The 18498-nt window shown below is 47.1% G+C and overlaps 9 protein-coding genes across 9 annotated transcripts; 6 read left to right on the forward strand and 3 right to left on the reverse strand.

Annotated features, from left to right (window-relative positions):
* Positions 1–77: 77 nt before the first annotated feature.
* N7455_007100 (uncharacterized protein) lies at positions 78–2054 on the reverse strand (the record flags this gene model as incomplete). Its single annotated transcript, XM_065605530.1, has 6 exons — positions 78–604; positions 666–1237; positions 1303–1452; positions 1503–1622; positions 1678–1876; positions 1931–2054. 6 exons carry the CDS (start codon positions 2052–2054, stop codon positions 78–80), a joined length of 1692 nt encoding a protein of 563 aa, XP_065461384.1.
* Positions 2055–3097: 1043 nt separating this feature from the next.
* Positions 3098–4237, forward strand: N7455_007101 (hydroxymethylglutaryl-CoA reductase; the record flags this gene model as incomplete). The annotated part of the gene is made up of 1 exon (XM_040962532.2): positions 3098–4237. One exon carries the CDS (start codon positions 3098–3100, stop codon positions 4235–4237), a length of 1140 nt encoding a protein of 379 aa, XP_040807027.2.
* An 885-nt stretch (positions 4238–5122) lies between these two features.
* On the forward strand, positions 5123–5968 carry N7455_007102 (uncharacterized protein; the record flags this gene model as incomplete). The annotated part of the gene is made up of 2 exons (XM_065605531.1): positions 5123–5751; positions 5803–5968. The coding sequence occupies 2 exons, from the start codon at positions 5123–5125 to the stop codon at positions 5966–5968; spliced, it is 795 nt and encodes a 264-aa protein (XP_065461385.1).
* A 985-nt stretch (positions 5969–6953) lies between these two features.
* Positions 6954–8974, forward strand: N7455_007103 (adenosylhomocysteinase). Its single transcript, XM_040962565.2, has 6 exons — positions 6954–6987; positions 7042–7103; positions 7159–7291; positions 7344–7470; positions 7551–8152; positions 8209–8974. The coding sequence occupies exons 2-6, from the start codon at positions 7065–7067 to the stop codon at positions 8652–8654; spliced, it is 1347 nt and encodes a 448-aa protein (XP_040806996.1). The 5' UTR covers positions 6954–6987; positions 7042–7064; the 3' UTR covers positions 8655–8974.
* A 70-nt stretch (positions 8975–9044) lies between these two features.
* N7455_007104 (Tm-1-like ATP-binding domain-containing protein) lies at positions 9045–10334 on the reverse strand (the record flags this gene model as incomplete). Its single annotated transcript, XM_040962563.2, has 1 exon — positions 9045–10334. One exon carries the CDS (start codon positions 10332–10334, stop codon positions 9045–9047), a length of 1290 nt encoding a protein of 429 aa, XP_040806994.2.
* Positions 10335–10853: 519 nt separating this feature from the next.
* On the forward strand, positions 10854–11129 carry N7455_007105 (uncharacterized protein; the record flags this gene model as incomplete). Its single annotated transcript, XM_040962562.2, has 1 exon — positions 10854–11129. One exon carries the CDS (start codon positions 10854–10856, stop codon positions 11127–11129), a length of 276 nt encoding a protein of 91 aa, XP_040806989.2.
* Positions 11130–11748: 619 nt separating this feature from the next.
* On the forward strand, positions 11749–12720 carry N7455_007106 (RTA1 domain-containing protein; the record flags this gene model as incomplete). The annotated part of the gene is made up of 2 exons (XM_040962567.2): positions 11749–11935; positions 11993–12720. 2 exons carry the CDS (start codon positions 11749–11751, stop codon positions 12718–12720), a joined length of 915 nt encoding a protein of 304 aa, XP_040806993.2.
* A 519-nt stretch (positions 12721–13239) lies between these two features.
* Positions 13240–13920, reverse strand: N7455_007107 (MARVEL domain-containing protein; the record flags this gene model as incomplete). Its single annotated transcript, XM_040962561.2, has 1 exon — positions 13240–13920. The coding sequence occupies one exon, from the start codon at positions 13918–13920 to the stop codon at positions 13240–13242; it is 681 nt and encodes a 226-aa protein (XP_040806991.2).
* A 351-nt stretch (positions 13921–14271) lies between these two features.
* N7455_007108 (uncharacterized protein) lies at positions 14272–14610 on the forward strand (the record flags this gene model as incomplete). The annotated part of the gene is made up of 1 exon (XM_065605532.1): positions 14272–14610. The coding sequence occupies one exon, from the start codon at positions 14272–14274 to the stop codon at positions 14608–14610; it is 339 nt and encodes a 112-aa protein (XP_065461386.1).
* Positions 14611–18498: the final 3888 nt, after the last annotated feature.

The following is an 18498-nucleotide window of genomic DNA, read 5'->3' on the forward strand; positions in this document are numbered from 1 at the left end:
AGAGAGATCTTCAATTTAAAGACATAAAATGGGTAAACATACCCGAACAGACACAATGCATTTAACCGAAATAATGTTTAGAGCATGGCCCCACGCCTTAAGAGACCGATGTTTGTGGTAGCACTTCCTGTCTTGGTCTCCAAATGGTCGACAAAATGTTCCCACGATGACTGAGATATAATAGGTGCAGTGCAGTAGGGCTCGGCACCAGTAGCATCCAACAGCGCATTTAACCGAGGTAAAACAGCGCTGATTCTTTCAGCTTCCATCTGGAATATTTGCTCACGATTTACACCGCCATGCTGAACAAACCAGCTTAGATCCTGTATCATAACCCAAATTTCAAACAGGCCCACTAAGTCAGGATGGACTCCTGCCTCTATAGCCGCTTCATAGGCTATGCGGTATCCTATAGCCTCAACGAATCCCTGGGATCTTGGCAAAATCAAGCGGTTATAATCTTCTCCACGGTGACCTCCGGAAAGGGTGCTGGTTATCCCGCGAAGCTCATCAAGTAGTCCTTGTTCGTACTTTGCTAAAAAGCACGTTGGGTCCTTTGCAGGCGGCATTTCGTATCGATTTAGCAGGAGCTCCGATGTCAATCCTAAAATTGAACTTCATTAATACATCAAGTAAAGTGATATGAAAGGAAGAAGCTCCCATACGAATACTCAGAACTAGGGTATCTCCCTCGGCGATCGACACCCCTCGCGTTTCCAACATCGACTCAATAATATGATTATTCTCGTATAAGCCTTGCCCTCCACATCGCTCTGATAGAGTAAAAAGGCTGGCTTGAGAAGATTTGTACAAAACAGCCTTCGCCATAGCCCCAATTGCATGTCGGACCGGGTCTGCCAGATTGGGGTCTTGGAAGTACTGAATATTCTGCTGAGTATATGCGTCGAGAACGGAGATTTGGGCCAATGCGTGGAGGATGGGACCGTATTGAGTTCGGAAAGAGATAATGGGCTTGGGTTTCTGGTCTGGACCTAATATATGTCGACGCTGGCTATACTTTCCTGCGACGAAAACACCCCGTTTCATCGCCGTAATCATGACTAGTGGCAACGCGAGAGTACCAACTCCAATGCGCCAGATGCATGATAGGAACTGCTTTCGCATGTCTTTTGGCTTATCCAGAGCCCCTAAGAGGGCTGAATGTGGTAGGCGGACATGATTAAAGCTGGTAATGGCATGATCCACCGGTTTTGATGCTGCTCGCCTAGGGAGTAACCTAGAACAAAAGTGGATATGTAGGTAAGTATCTCATCACTCTGGGTATTTATTTGTCACACATACTTTGCAGTCACACCCTCACACATCTGCTTCCCATCGCTGAGCCAAGTAATAAAGGGTCTGATGCCACGGCTTTCGCCAGATACAATAAGCTGGGCAAAGACAATCGCAACTCGCGGGAAACCCTGTACCGGGGAGGATGGTGGCATGATCCTGAAGTTATCAGTATAATATCACAAAATGAGATGTATATTATATCTTACTTCGCTGCACTGAGGCCAGGGCTGTTTAGATCGAACTCTCCATTTGGAAGCATTGTTGCCGTTGTTTCTAAATTCTTTGCATCTAAACCGTGTCCGACCTCAGTCAGCATATACTGCGCCCTAATCACCGAATTAGTATTGATATATTAGTTCCTTTTGACAGCTCTATACTAACGAAATCTCAAATTTCAACATCTGATCCAACAATTTTCGGTACTGAAGCTGGTTCTCTGCAAAGGGGGCTAAGGTTCCTGCCGCAAGATTGATTTGAATGGTCATCAACGTAAATGTAGCGACGTCTGCAGCCCCAATAGGATCCAGATGAAATTCCCAGAATCTTGGAGTGCACCTAAGGATATCGGCCGTGGTCATCCCTAGATTGATTGGTTAGATCACTAGGATTCAAAATTTGACAAGAGTCTTCTGACCGTAAGCTTTGGTAACAGCAGCAGCGCGCTGGTAAGTGATATAGATTCTCTCATGGTCGGTAGCGCCTTCCGGAGGAGCCTTGAATAAGGGTAGATGGAGCAATTCTAGGGATGGGAAAGACATTGTTTAGTGATACACCCTGTAATGCTAAAAGTCCAAATGATAGACTGATATAAACAGCGGAGGGTTTCAATACAGCATAAGAATTGAGAGGGTCGTCTAAAACATGTATCATGAAGAATCCGAAGAGATAGTCTGTTTCATAGATAACAGAAGACGAATTAGCCAAAGCCGTGTATCATTAGCAAACTGATGATATGTTTGCTACTTCGACATTGGAAATGGTATTAGGATATATCGATGGTGGTGTGGCTTTCTACAAATGGTTTCCACCACCTTAGTCAACGCAACTGTTTGCTTTGGGGGTGGTGGTGATGTAGCCCTTTACACAAGGTCCACGTTGATCAATGCAGCTGTCCGCTTATGGGGCCCAGACTAGTGATGTGACTAGGTGATGCGGTTAGCAAATCTTTCTCTGGCAAATATCTCCTCTTGTCGACCTTCCTGTGAGGCTGAGTCAGAAAGAACCTCTACATAAGGACTCCTCGAAAGTAATCGAGAAATGACTCTTTGTATCGTGTGCACGGAGAGCGTTATAACGGGCAATCGCGTATTCAGCAAAGCTCCTATAAGATAAACTTGTTTCTTGGCGAGAGAGTATAAAATATTTCAGCCCGATTATCCCTTCGTAGTTGTTACACGGAAGGCTTCATCTCTTCATTGTGTATTACAATATAGGCTTGTGTGACATGCATACATCTATAGGCGCATTATCTACACGAGCAGGCTTTGTTATTATGTGATCTACATATAAATATTCCTGTCATGGAGTGGACAACAGAATATGACCCCAAGGGCCCGGCTATAATGCAATACTATATGCGATACAATGGCAAATGGTATGCTGCAGATTCTGAATGGCATGTACCACTTGTAGAATTGATCCGCAATGCCGAGGTTGCGATATTTGTCTCTTCAATCGAGCGATCATAGATATAAATGCTATGGATGTACAACCACGTATATTTGAACTCATTTTCAATAGGTTGACAGACACCAACCGGCTTGCATCTCCAATCTCCACCGGACACATGGCTTCAGACAAGATGGCAAAGTTCGCACATGTTCTCCAAGATGCAAAGCATATAACTGAACGCATGCAAGATGCACCAAAAATATCCATTGAAAACTTCATCGGATATATCTCTGTACCAGTTGGACTGGCCGGCCCTCTGTCGATCAAAAGCCCCGATGGCACCAGTACGCCAATCTATGCTCCAATTGCTACCACCGAGGCTGCCATCGTTGCAAGCTGCAGCAGAGGCTGTAAGGCTCTAAATGAATCTGGTGGAGGACAGTTTCACGTTTTGAGTGAAGCAATGTCTCGAAGTCCAGTGTTTCGATTCAACTGTACCCAGGAAGCGATCGATTTTGCCCGTCGCGTACCGGATCTCTGCGATCCTATCGTCAAGGCTGCAGAGTCCACAAGCCGCCATGCTCGTCTTGTGAAATTGACTCCAAACATCGTGGGCTCAAACGTACATGTCCGGTTTGATTACACATGTGGTGACGCGGCAGGCCAGAATATGGTCACGATTGCTACTCAGCGTGCGTGCGATTGGCTTCTTGCTTCCATGCAGGATCTGAAGTTGAACATTAGGGGCATCGTTATTGAAGGGAACATGGCACCGGACAAAAAGCCATCCTGGGGAACTGTCAGTTCGCCTAGAGGCGTTGAGGCTGTCGCATGGACCTCCCTTTCTGATACCGTATGCCGTGCCGTTCTCAAGTGCTCGGCCGAGAGTATATACCATATGTTCCGCACAACACAAGAAGGAGGAATTCGGAACGGTCAGTTCGGCTCCAATATAAACGTGGCAAACATCATAACAGCGATCTTTATTGCGACTGGTCAGGATGTCGCAGCGGTTGCTGAAGGACCTTGGGGCCATTTGACCCCGGAGTATGACTATGAGTCTCGCCAGCTGAAATTGACTCTTTATTTCCCATCTCTACCGGTTGGCACTGTTGGAGGTGGAACCGCATATGAAACGCAGAGAGAAGCCCTCGGGATTTTGGGATGTGCTGGTCCTGGTATGAAATCGCGTTTGGCAGGTCTGATTGCTGTCTTTTCTCTTGCGCTTGAAGTTAGTACTGCAGCAGCCGCTGCGAACAACACCTTCAGCAAAAGTCATGAACTGCTAGCACGTGGAAAGCAAGAAAATGAGAGGGCAAGTAAGATTTGAGGAGTGAGCTACCTAGGTACTTGGCCAACACAATTATCAGGAGAGTTATTTCGGTACCAACCTACATGTAGCTTTTATGGTAATTATCTCGGCATAATAACGCTATACACGCGATAACTAAGGCATCGATATTATTTACAAACTCCGTGTCGTCCCTAATCGCGCGATGCTCTCGTTTCAACACCCAATTAATTGCATTTGATAATTATCTCCCACACATAACATTATACATACGACCATAGGGTGTGGAAAACAGGGCTTCCCGTCCGCTCAGCCGTACTTAAGCCACACGCCGGTGAGTTAGTAGTTGGGTGGGTGACCACCAGCGAATCCTCACTGTTGTATGTTTTGTTTTTTGGTTATCTTTTGTGGAGCTGTATGTAGTGTGGGTTGAGTGAGGGTTTTCATTGGCGTCAACACGAGAACCTATACTTGTGTATAGCACTTGGTGGCGTAAGCAACCAAAACAAAAAAGAATCCAAAGTTTTCAGTTGTAGTGTGACTAATTAAATGATTAGATTGTAGAGGAGAGGTTGCATTGCATGCAAGGACGGGCATCGTCAATCTCTACTTATAAGGGGTATAGTTAGTGAACTCTAGATTAAGTTCGTGTAACACTTCCATGCATTCTTCTGGAGACTTAGATTATAACTATATCACATGTACTTTGATGACCATGCAGACCGCCAAGTCGCACATTGTATCAGCTAGGCAGGGGATGATCTGCACATGTACACCCCAAAAGAGAACCAGCTGCTGATAGATTCCGAAGCCTACTTAAAATACGAAATTCTCACTATTCAGTTCTTTTATTTAAATCACCGATTTGATCTCAATCAATAAATACACGAAGCAACTGCAATAATTGATTCAGCAGCTGTCACCATGGGTCGAAAATCCGATATCGCGCCATTGATCTGTTATTGTTCTGCATATCTGGTCATCCTCCTTTATCACACACGACGGCAAGTTCGAATGTATAGCGCAAAGTTCTCCAAGAACAAGGTGTGCCTATTCATACATATCGGGACCGGGGTGATGGAATTGAGTCGATACCATATCTCCAAAGCCCGATATGGCAATGATAATATCCTCCCCGAGGTGATAGATGTGCTGTCTTGCTTCATCTGGTCTTGGACCAGTTTGGTTCTCGTAAAGACGCTTCGTCGTGGTGACCCACGTACAACTCGCCCCCCATACCAAACGGGTGCATTGCTGCGCCCGGTCATCTCCACCATAGCATACCTACTACAACTGCCCAGTCTGCACAGAGTGTCTATCTGTGCGCTCGACAGCTTCCTTTATGCCCGACTGGGGATCTTTTTCTTCACCTACACGCCGTATCTGCGTGGATACTCGTCCAGCACATTTTACTCGATATCTATTCCCCTGTCTGCTGTTATCAGTATTCATGAAAGCGGGGTTCGCGGCGCGTCCTTGGTGTTTATCCTTGCGATGGCCTGCGTCTCAAAATTAAATGAGTGGGTGACGCATAGATCAAGACTTGTGCAGGGGTACGTCATGGCAATTCATTCTTCGAACATGTCCTAACTTCATGGACATAGATCGGAAGCCCGGTTGTATATGGCTAAGCTCGAAAAATGTCTCCTTGCTGGGTTGATCTATTTTGGATTCGCCGATCTAGACAGGCTGCGAGAAGTTTCCAAGAGTGAGGCGCTGATGAAGCCTCTCAACGACGAATATGTACCAAAACTGGAACGGAATATCTGATTTTGACTATCATGACTGGTTATAAGAGGGGCATAGAATACTCGCCTCGACTCGCCGGTTGTCTTGCTGCGCTCTGCTCCAAAGAACCGATTGAACACACCATTATAAATTTCGGGAACTTAGAATAGAATATGAGAGCAATAGAATTTACATAAGTGGCCTAAAAGAAAGATTAGGCGTTATTGAATTGCAAAGTTTTATTTTGAAGATAAATGAGGGTCTTCCAAAAAGAAAAAGGTTTTGTGCTACATGGTCCGTAAGTGTAGGGTCGATTCCCGAATCATTTAGGGCCTAAGATAGGGTGGTAGTCCCCCAAGCTGCACACCCGGGGGGTCCTGGCGCCCCGGCCCCCAAGTACTTAACTATGAAGAGGGAATGAAGAATGCCTAGTCTGTAGTCAATATTTGGCAGTAATAGCCAATAAGACCAAAGTCCCCGATGGCACACTTTCGCCCGTAAATGGTTTTGTTGTTGACTTCATAGGATCTACCTATACATATGTATCCGTGGATATTTGGCCCCCACCCAAACAGCACTAGTTCTGCTTAGGGTATCTTGCCGCATCCATATATACATAATTTGTGCATGTATTTCACGTAACGCACTTGAGCCTGAGATCAGTGTAATTTTTATTTGGAATGGAGGTACGTAGCTCGTGACATAACAAGGTTTGATTCTATATGTCTTTTTATTAGCTATCTAGCTAACTACTGCTCAGTATAGTTAGATGAGGACTTCGTTATGAACATATCACGTGACTAAAGCTGCCACTTATGTAAGTGGTGGCTGCTGACCTGACTAAGCACGACCCCCGCCATCAGTCAGCCCACTACGGAGACCGAAGAACTGTTGAGAAGTACCGGTACCTAACCTTACATATCGAAACCATGCTAGAAGGAAGTACCAGTACTTGCCACGTTCTGGGACCTTGGTGGATCCCCTCAAGCCCGTGAGTTTTCCTTTCCCCTCTATTCTCCTTTTCCCTCTTTCCTCTTTCCTTTCTCATTCATACACCTTTGGTCAGTCAATTCCTACAAAATCACTTTTTGATATTTCTTTCTAACAATCAGCAGTTTTTGAATACATATTTCACATAATGTCTGCCCCCGCACAGAAGTTCAAGGTCGCTGACCTCGTATGTCTCTCAATCACCTATTTTTTTCTCCTTCAATCATTAACCATTCCCATAGTCACTGGCCGCCTTCGGTCGCCGCGAGATCGAGCTCTCCGAGGTTGAGATGCCCGGTCTCATGGCCATCCGTGAGAAGTACGGTGCCGACCAGCCCCTCAAGGGTGCCCGTATCGCTGGTTGTCTTCACATGAGTACGAATTGATCCATCACAAAAGGCAAAGCCCATGCTGACCGCTCCTCCAGCCATCCAGACTGCTGTCCTCATCGAGACCCTCACTCACCTCGGTGCTGAGGTCACCTGGACCTCTTGCAACATCTTCTCCACCCAGGATCACGCCGCTGCCGCCATTGCCGCCGCTGGTGTCCCTGTGTAAGTTTTCATTCTTCCTGAAATCTGAAAGATTTCATAGCCCCTTCGTGGACTTTTCGTCTGACCATCGTATTCTACAGCTTCGCCTGGAAGGGTGAGACCGAGGAGGAGTACCAGTGGTGCTTGGACCAGCAGCTCCAGGCCTTCAACGATGGCAAGAAGCTCAACCTCATCCTTGATGACGGTGGTGACCTCACCTCCCTCATCCACACCAAGTACCCCGAGATGCTCGATGACTGCTTCGGTGTCTCCGAGGAGACCACCACCGGTGTCCACCACCTCTACAAGATGCTCAAGGAGAACAAGCTCAAGGTTCCCGCCATCAACGTTAACGACTGTGTCACCAAGTCCAAGTTCGACAACCTTTACGGCTGCCGTGAGTCCCTTATCGATGGTATCAAGCGTGCCACCGATGTCATGATCGCTGGTAAGATCGCTGTCGTCGCCGGTTACGGTGATGTCGGCAAGGGTTGTGCCCAGGCTCTCCACTCCATGGGTGCCCGTGTCATTGTCACTGAGGTCGACCCCATCAACGCCCTCCAGGCTGCCGTCCAGGGTTACGAGGTTAACACCATGGAGGCCGCTGCCCCTACCGGTCAGATCTTCGTCACCACCACTGGTTGCCGTGACATCCTTGTTGGCCGTCACTTCGAGGCCATGCGCAACGACGCCATTGTCTGCAGTAAGTTGTTTTGAATGAAAAGTTAGGTTTGCGGATTAATACTAACCATCTTCCAGACATTGGTCACTTCGATATCGAGATTGACGTCGCCTGGTTGAAGGCCAACTCTCAGTCCGTCCAGAACATCAAGCCCCAGGTTGACCGTTACAGCCTCAACGGCAAGAACATCATCCTCCTCGCCGAGGGTCGTCTTGTCAACCTTGGCTGTGCTACTGGCCACTCTTCTTTCGTCATGTCCTGCTCTTTCTCCAACCAGGTCCTTGCCCAGATTGCCCTCTTCAAGGCTGAGGACGAGGCCTTCGGCAAGAAGTACATCGAGTTCGGTGCCGGTGGCCGCAAGCCCGTTGGTGTCTACGTTCTGCCCAAGCAGCTCGACGAGCAGGTCGCTCGCTGCCACTTGGACCACGTTAACGCCAAGCTCACTGAGCTGACCCCCGTCCAGGCCGACTACCTCAGCCTCGATGTCAACGGCCCCTTCAAGCCCGAGATCTACCGTTACTAATTTCTTTACATTTTCAACTGCGTTCGATGATAATCTTGGGAAATAGACTTTCAACATGATTCGACGATGTTATGATTGGCATATTCGAGTTCTCCATCAACTTAGAACTCAAAAGTGGTTGTCCTTCAACGGCATAAAAAGTGGCCTGCACCGGAGGTGTGTTTCTAATGTTTTGTTTTGGCGTGGGATGACCTGGGATGGTCTTGCATTCAACACTGCGTGATGGGATTTTATTCTTGATACCTTATTTCGGTGTGTAGGCCTCCATGGGCCGATTGTGATAGTGTAGAACTTCAACAAATCGAAGCTATGCGTCAACATTTTATTTCTTTTGTAGTTGCCCCCGTAGGTGATTGGCTTGAGTTCATATTTCTGTCTATGCCGTAAGATCTACTCCCCGCGGATCAATTTGACCAGTTCATCTGCTACCGCAACTGCAAAGTCAGGATCATTGATGTCACGCGAGTCTCGCACGACTGGTATCCCACTGCCTTCCAATTCCTTCTCCAAAGTCGAAAACAATGCCTCATCTGCCTCTGTATCCTGGAATGCCTGACCAGGAACGTCCAACATGCTCACCCCACCAACAGGTAGAACCACCTTCGTCCATTTCGATTGCCCTTGATCTCTCGAATCCCGCAACAAGTTCCCTGCTATAAACACCCCAATATCCGCACACTCCTTCTTCGTCGTCCGCATAAGCGTAACAGTCGCATTATGCTCATGAAACAACCTCCCCGCCTCCCGAAACGCAGGTGGGACACTCCCCACCTCCCCGAAATTAACCATATCACACGCCCCAACACTAACAACCCTGGGAATATCCCGCACCGTAGCCGCAGTCAACCGTCCAGCCCCAGCACTAAGAACCCCACCAACAACCTCATCCGCAATCTCCGTAGTCGTCAAATCAAGCACGGCATCAATCTGCCCCTCCCTCACAAGCCTCTCCAAAGCCCTCCCCCCAGACCCCGTAGCATGAAAAACATAAACCTCACAACCAGGCAAGACTTTTTCAAGACGTTCCCGGGCGCGTGTGACACCAGGCGTCGTGACCCCGAACATGGATATACCAATCTTCACACGGGATGATTCATCTACCTTCTTCTCCTTCTCACCCCGCTCCCATTTCAAAAACGAACTCGCCATCCCCGCAATCCCTCCAGCGGCGTTATCAAGAACACCCTCCAAAACACGGTTCCGGCCCGCGATATCCACAACGCTGTACATCATGCTGATATCTGTTTCGCCGATGTACGGTCCCACGTCTCCTGATGCCATGGTTGATACTAGTAGTTTGGGGAATCCGACTGGTAGTGCGTCGCGCATGACTGCCGCCGCGAGTGCTGTGCCGCATGAGCCGCCGATGGCGAGGATCCCGTGGATTTGGTGGGATTCGTGGAGGTGAGTTACAGTTTTCGTGGCGTAGGGTGTGAGTGTGGTTATATACTCGGCCCGTGGGAGGGTTGTTAGATCTGGGAGTGGGGTTGAGGAGGCCGTGACGTTGGTTAAGGCGTTTTGGGGGATGGTTATTTCTTCATGGGTTGTTTGGTTGCGACCGATGTCCATCAAAAGCACTGTGGCGTTGTTGGATTCCATTTGGGCTTTTGTGTAGAGGAGCTCCGGGAGTTTGGTGTCACATGTTCCTAGCAAGAGGATTGTGGGGGTATTTGAAGGCATGTTTGGTTTGGATTTTTTGGGGGTTGGAATTGGACAAGTGGAACTAGGTAGTTGTTGAAGTTGAAGTTGGAAGGTGTAGTTGAAACTAGAGGTGAAGTTGAAGCTGAAGTGTAAGTGGGGTGGAATTATAGCGGGGTTGGTCTGCTTGGGATGTGATACCTCTACAATCTATGTACAGAGTACATATGCAACTATACCGGATTGGCTAGGACCTGGATGGTAGATCCTTAGCGGGGGTAGCTTACTGTGGACGCAATAAAAGGCGGGAGTGGAAACCTGTCCTCGGTTCAGCCCTAGCATACCACTCTATGTACTATTGACACAACTCGGATCACTATACGTGGAGTTCCCTATGTGGTGGGTTGCTCTAGGGGTTAACAGCATGGGTATTTGACATGCCAACATGGACGATCCGAGTTTGCGCACGGCGTTGCAGGATCATACCGTTCACACAGAGAGAGTTCAACGGCTCGTTGAGCGGGATCTGGTCGACAATAAACTTACGAGATACATCTAGCTATGATTGAAGATCTCTACAAAGTCCTGCGCGAGGTCTACGAAAGACCATCTGCCCGGTCCCACGGCGTGGATCTGATGGATCTGTTGATAGGAAGGCTTTATCGTCTTCCCGAAGAGATGATTGGATCCTTAGAGCGGAACCCCCACACTCTGATAACACTGGCGCATTGGGCCGTTCTTCTAAGATACATAGGCTCATCGTGGTTTATGAAGGGTTGGGTCGAGCATGTGCTCTCGGGCGTTTCTATCTATTTGCCCGAGGATTTCCGTTGCTGAATTGAGTGGCCCTCGCAGCAAGTGTATCGAACTAAGGAGAAATAGCTTTGTAAAATAGTGAACTGCCAAAATATCGGTTTGGAGCTTGAATGCTAGGCTGCTTGGGCTCAATTCTTTCATATTGTTAAGCAAGTCACCCACTTTCTCGATGGCCATATTGTTTATTTACACATTACTTAGCTTAGTTTCCAGCTTCTGTTTTCTGTATAATATGTTATCTGTGGATTATTCATTCATCAGTTTCATCCATCCGTTAGGCCCTACGAATACTAAGACCTTCGTTCAGATCACATATAAAGCAAATTTGTTCAGAATCAAGAAAGTCCATCCTCCAAAATATAATAAAACTCAGCATTAGCCACGAAAGTATCAACCTTCTCTATCTTTAGATTTGACGAAAAAATAATTGTGGAACACATCGAGTCGGTTAGCAGCACGTAAAGCAAATAGCGCGTCATCGTATTCGTTCTAAAATTTCCCAATCCGTCAACTGTAATAGATCGTCAAGGAAGAGGGCGTTCATGGCCGTTTCAAAATTAGATTGAGCATCTCATAAAGCTTCTTGACCTCTCTGCTTCGATTTTGAGAGATTGGTTTCAATTACCCCCAACCTTTGATCATGGATATTGACTTCCACCCTGGCGTCAACGGGTCTGACCCTTATGTCGACTTCTACCCATACACTCCCTCCGCCACAGCAGGGTACGCCTTCCTGGTTATATTCGGGATCGCAACAGTTGTCCACCTGATCATGATGTTTCCGTTCCGCGCTCCATACTTTGTACCTCTCATTCTAGGTGGTGTTTGTATGCTTCCTCCCTGTTCCAAGTGGCCCTGGACACCACTGATATGGTCTGATGTAGGTGAATCATTCGGATATTACGGCCGGGCATGGTCGCATGAAGACAGAACAGAAATCGGCTCATGGGCACTCCAAGAAATTTTAATTCTTTGCGCCCCCCCACTCATCGCCGCCACAATCTACATGGTTCTCGGTCGAATCATCCGGTCCTTCGGCGCCGAACATCTAATCAGCATGACTCCGAAAAAGATCACCGTCATCTTCGTATTGAACGATGTACTCACCTTCTGCACGCAACTTGGCGGTGCTGGTGTTCAAGTCACCGGAGACGCGCATGTCATGGCGATCGGCAAGAAAGTCGTTTTGGCAGGTCTGATCTTCTCTCTGGTCGTGTTTGCGTTCTTCATTTGGATTGTGGCAACCTTACATCGACGGCTCAACAATACCCCTTTGGATCTTTTGATGGTGAACGATCTTCATTGGCGGCGTTATATGTGGGCTTTGTACGCAGCCTGTTCTGCGTTGATGCTTCGAAATCTTGTTCGAACTATCCAGTTCGGGGCGAGTAAAGGTTCCGCTATCAATCAGAAGGAGCTTTTTATCTACGTCTTTGACGGCTTCCCCATGTTCTTTTCTATGATTGTGTTGGCAGTTTATCACCCTGGTCTTCTTATTAAGAAAGCTCGCCGGTTGGGCAAGGTTGCTGCTTTCCATGATCCTCTGACGAGTGAGGATCATATGTCGGATATTCCGTTGGTGTCACGCGAGCCGCGAATGATGGCCGTCTAGATAGTTGTGAGGGTCATTATTTTGCCTGTTGATTCAACCGCGACGATTCATTTCTTGCCGTCTTGGGTGACATCAAGAAACGACTTTTAATCCTTGTATATAAATAGCGTTTTAATCGAACATTTCGAACTCCAAAGTGGAATCTTTTGTCTCTTTATATGGCAAAGTCTACGCAGAATATGCCAAGTTAAGGAAGTAGTATTCTCTTTGATATCGAAGATGTCGGTGTCACTGTGTCTTTTTCGTTATGGCCGTAGGCTCCAGCCGGGCGTCTGCTGCTAATGGCCGTACTGGTGATGTGGAAGCTGTGCCAATTAACAAGACCAATATTGGGGCATGAAGTGACGATTAAATCACAAACTGTTGATAAAGACAGGAAAAAGGAAAACTTTCATAGGCCCTGATTGCGCCCGCTAACATAAACGCGAGAAAAACAAAGAGAAAAGAAGAAAGAAATCATCAAGGGGTAGGTCGGAAAGGCTAGTTTTGTGTTTTGCACTTCAGCCTTTGACAGCATGTTTACGTATCTCCTTCCGCAACCCCTTTCATTTCTTCGGACTGAGATTCGATATTATCGGTGCTCTTCGCACATTTCCCAGGGCTGGGCGCCTCCAAGCTTGCCTTTTCACGGATCAGCAAGCCTTTTTCCTCGCCGCTACTGCCATTTTGCTCCCCACACAGTGACCCGTGCTCCTTTTGGATAGTGTCAAGTCGATCCGTTCGTCTGGTAACCTTGCGTGTCCTGATACACCACGCGATACCAAGTACGGTAGTCGCAAACCAGAGCAGCATGCTGATCAAGTCAAGCCATACCGCGACACGCATGCGCTGGATTGAAAGCGTTGCGTCTTTATTTTCATTTTGGACGTTGAATGCGTATGCTGACCCAAAGACACCGACTTGAGCCAGCCAGAGTACGAACAAGACTCCGTCCCAAGCTGACCAGCCGACCCTAGTCACTGTTACAAAGCAGTGTAAGATACACGTTATTGCAGAAAGGGCAGCGACGAATTCAGCGTAGACCCATTCCGCGTTGGCGTGTTGGTTGGTCTTGGTTGCGTGGGCCAGATCAACGCCGTAGATACCGGCAACTGTCACGGCGAGGACGAATTGAAGAGTGCGGAGAGCAGCTCTACACACAAGGCCGCAGATTCCGCCTTTGTGCCAGTACTGGTCGATCTGGGGCCTGCTTTGGGTCATGGTAGATAAAAAAAGCTTTGGAAAGTATTAAAATAGGTATAATATAGTAAAAATTAAGATTGTGAAAGGGGCAGAGGAGAGCATTAAAAAGTAAGAGAATATAGATAGTTAAAAGGGTTAAGGATTGCTAAATCCGAAAATAGAACCTTAACCAAAAGAATCTGAAACCCTCACTTGGCTTCCATGTTGGAGCACCTGTTTTGATGGTATTGTTCTGTCATCCTGATACGCACTACTCATGCATTAGGGTTAGACCTGTATCTATATTACTGTATTGTGACCCACACAGCTCCACAACAATACAACCAACATACACATGCTACAACAGGTTATGAGCCCTCTTTGCTCACCATGGATAGTGAATCAGGACATCCAAAACTCATTCGAACGAATTACCATTCCTGGAGATTAGACGCCGAAGTTCAACTTATCGGCATCGGAGCACTGGGGATCGTTGAAGGCACCGAGCCTATTCCCGAGATCCCTATCACAACTCGAGCAGCTGAAATCACAACCTATACCCAGAGCGTTAAAGACTACCGACAAGCTAGAGAAAAGGCAATACAATGGATCTGGAATCATATCCACAGCGACTTTCACAGCATCGTTACAGCTGTTCGTCGAGACCCGCGAGACATGTGGCTGGAACTCGAACGGCGACTAGGAGGAAGAAACAACTACAATATTTAGGCTGTACGTCAACAACTTGGGGGTGAATCCTTCAAAGAAAACGACAATATTCAGACTTGGTCTGCCCGCCTTAACACCTACAACCAACGCCTGCTCGGCACCGGTTCGGAGCTTTCTGAATTAGAAAGAATCGCCAAATTGCTCAGCACACTTCCCAAACGTTTTGAGATCACAGTTTCTCACATCCAACGAATCCCAAATCTCGACTACCAGACAGCTTTATAACAACTCCTCGACTTCGAGAATCAATTACCGGTCGGAGCTGCGAATGGCTCCGGAACCGCACTAATTTCTCACACTCGACCTCGAAGACCATTCCAATCACGAAGAGGAAGAGGCAATCGATACAGATCTGAGCCATATAATCGAAGACAACAACCTGCAAGTTCCCGGCAGACAATCTACTACTACCATTGTGGACGAAGAGGCCACACCAAGTCGGACTGTTAGGAGCTCCAACGACGAGAAGAAGAAGACAAACAGAATCAAGGTCGGCTATCTCGAATTCCTCGTGGTACAAATTACACCGCAGAGGATAGAGCCGCTACATCAACAAACACAGCTCAGTCGCTACCCAGATCAGACAGCAACTTTGTGGAAGATAGATTTGCTCACATAGCGATTCATGGCACATCCTCCGCAAATGAATAGATCCTTGACTCTAGAGCCAGCCATACAATGACTCACACAAGATCTGCCCTCACAAATTTCAAAAGATTTCACCAAACTCGTCAAGTCACAATTGGCGATAGATCGCACGTCAAAGCATTCGGAAGTAGCGTTCTCCACATTCGGACAAACTTAGCTTCTATCGACCTAAAGGAAGTCTAGTAGGTACCTCAACTCAGCACAAATCTGATATCTGTGCGTTCATTAGACAATATGGGACTAGAAGTTATCTTTGCTGGTGGTCAATGCAAGATCCGACGCGATAAAAAACTACTTGCCACTGCAAGCCAACTTCAATCCAATCTCTATCAGCTGAATTTACCCGCGTCGGCGTTCAATACAAAGTTTAACAATTACCACCCAATCACCATTTGGCATCAACGACTTACTCATTTGAATCTCAAAGATGTCTCAAAGATTACCAAGATCCAACTGCCAAAGCAAATATCTCGATGTGCCTCATACATGGCAGGAAAGCAGCATGCCACCTACAACAGGAATCCTCAAGAGAGAGCGACAAAACCGTTTAATTTCATTCATTCTAATCTCAGTGGTCTGCTGCCTACCTCTTTAGGTGGTTATCGGTACTTTCTTGTTTTCGTTAACGATTTCACACGATATACCCACACATACTTCTTAAAGGGCAAAAGTATGAAGGAGACCATCGAAGCTTTCCGTGCCTACTATATGTGGATCAAGACTCAATTTGGTGCGACGGTAAAGAGGATTCGCACCGACAACGGCACTAGAGAATTTGCCAACCAATACTGGCATGAGTACATGGTCAACGAAGGAATCCAACATAAGTTTAGCCCTCCAAATACTCCACACATAAACGGTGTGAGCGAGAGGACAATTCGGACACTGAAAGAAATGGCAAGGACTATGCTTGTAGGAGCGAGCCTGCAGGATCGCGAAGAATTCTGGGGTAAAGCTGTGGCAACTGCTACCTATACGCGTAATCTGTCCCCCTCGCATACATTCGATGGCAAAGTACCACTCATTGGTCTCTACCCAAATTTAACCCCTAGGTATGATCATCTCAAACCGTTTGGCTGTTTAGCCTATATGCTCGTCCCGCCCGCACAGCGTTCAGCTTGGCAATCACGCACAAGAAGGTCCCTATTCATGGGTTACATTTATAACACAACAAAGGTTTGGAAGGTATATGACATTGAGGCAAAAAGAACCTTCAATTCTGGACAAGTGATATTTGATAAAGAACAATTTCCAGGAATCCCTGTCGAGTCACAAAACCTACAATGCCATCCCTCATAGCAAATTGATGGGCCACGCGCTGTGGCCAACATTGTGTAAGCAAGCTTCTATAATCTTCATGTTGAAGTTACTGAGAAAGAACCAGAGCTTCTGAGTTTTAAGATCTGTGGAATTGAGCCACTATATAACTATTCTGTGTATAACCTCATGTTACCTCCACGCGCAACTGCTCTCGCGGCTCGGCGGAGTAGGGAGGATCTATCTAAGGGCGGCGCGGAGCCGAGCTCAGTGAAAAAGCCAGCTGGTAGGCTCCGAGTGGACGTAGCAGGCGATCCACTGGATTTTCACACTGCAATGCAGGTGGATCCCGTCAATTAGTCTCGAGCCATACGCGAAGAGTTTTCCGCGCACTAAAAGAATCAAACATATGAAGTCATCCCCTTACCCTTGGATAAGACTGCGATTGGCTGCAAATGGGTGTTCAAGACAAAGTACGATGCGCAGGGGAATATGTATCATAAAGCTCGCCTGGTTGCAAAAGGCTATGAGCAAGAGTATGGAGTACATTATCGAGAGACATACGCGCCTGTTGTAAGGTTAACGTTAGTGAGGCTACTACTAGCCCTCGCGACCTGGTTTCAGTGGGAGATAGAGCAGCTTGATGTGATCACTGCTTTCCTCAACCCCCACTTAGCTGAAGAGATCTACATGGAGCCTCCAGAAGGCATGGAGGTTGAAGATGGCAAGGTATTACGTCTACTTCGAACTCTTTACGGTCTGAAACAATCCCCTCTTGAATGGTACTCTGACATTGATAAGAAGCTGATAACTCTCGGATTTCGTCGCTCTACCGAGGACTCCAATATTTATATCTCCACTTACGTTCAGTGCATTTTACTTCTCTACGTTAATGACATCCTTCTTGCTGGTCCACAAGAGTACATCTCGCAGATGAAACAAGAACTCATGAAGCTGTATCACATGAAAGACCTAGGAAAGATGTCACTCTTTCTTGGCATACAGATCGAAAGACACCAAAACCAAATCCGAATTTATCAGAACCGTTACGTCGAGAAGCTGTTGGGACGATTCGGAATATCCAGCAGTCACGGAATCACGACACCCCTCTCGGTCAAGATTGACCTTTATGAATCACGAGAAAACGAAAAGACCCTCGACTTCGACGATAGAAAGCAATACTAAGCGATAGTGGGAGGTCTGATGTACCTCATGACAGCAACACGACCAGATCTTGCTTTCACGCTGTCACGTCTCTCCAAATTCAACGCAAATCCAACGACCAAGCATATGGAAGCGGCGAAACATACTCTACGATACCTCAAATACACCAATGATTTAGGTCTAGTATATAGTGGAAGAGACACAGAGCTTTATGGATACACCGATTCAGACTTTGCTACAGACGTCGATAATCGACGCTCTACAAGTGGATATGTATTTCTCCTCAACGGGGCCTGTGTGCACTAGCAATCGAAGCAACAATCACTCGTCGCTCGATCCACTTATCAAGCCCAGTATATCGCAATGGCAAACGCGAGCTATGAAACTAATTATCTTCGACGCTTGGTTGCAGACATTCATCCGGGCATTCATCCAACTCACCCAACAACCTTGTATGCCGACAACCAAAGCGCAATCACCACAGCGCAGTCAGGCCGGGACGTCTCCCCTCGATCAAAATACATCGACATCAGATACCACATCACACGAGAAGCTCTAGCCAATAACATTCTACGACTCGAATATATTCGCACAACAGATATGACGGCAGACATTTTGACCAAGGCACTCTCGCGTGAATTGCACCAGAAACATACCCTCTCGTTGGGATTGCGGAAAGGATTCGCCTAAGAACGAGCACTCTTTTTGTCCTCTGACCGGTGATTTTACTCTTCATGAGAGATTTTGCACGCGATCAAGGTTTTTAATGAGGCTCGTTAGGAGAGCCAGACTACGAGTGGGAGATCCTGTCAATGTGAA

Source organism: Penicillium solitum (assembly GCF_028829755.1).
Source record: "Penicillium solitum strain IBT 25940 chromosome Unknown utg000004l_segment0_segment0, whole genome shotgun sequence".
In the NCBI taxonomy this organism is placed as follows: Eukaryota; Fungi; Ascomycota; class Eurotiomycetes; order Eurotiales; family Aspergillaceae; genus Penicillium; species Penicillium solitum.

Excerpts from the sequence above, each read along its gene's own strand:
- N7455_007103 (XM_040962565.2), top strand. The coding sequence starts at position 7,065 with ATGTCTGCCCCCGCACAGAAGTTCAAGGTCGCTGACCTC. Across the intron at positions 7,292-7,343 it reads CGCTGGTTGTCTTCACATGA|CCATCCAGACTGCTGTCCTC; the intron begins GTACGAATTGAT and ends CCGCTCCTCCAG. Across the intron at positions 8,153-8,208 it reads CAACGACGCCATTGTCTGCA|ACATTGGTCACTTCGATATC; the intron begins GTAAGTTGTTTT and ends ACCATCTTCCAG.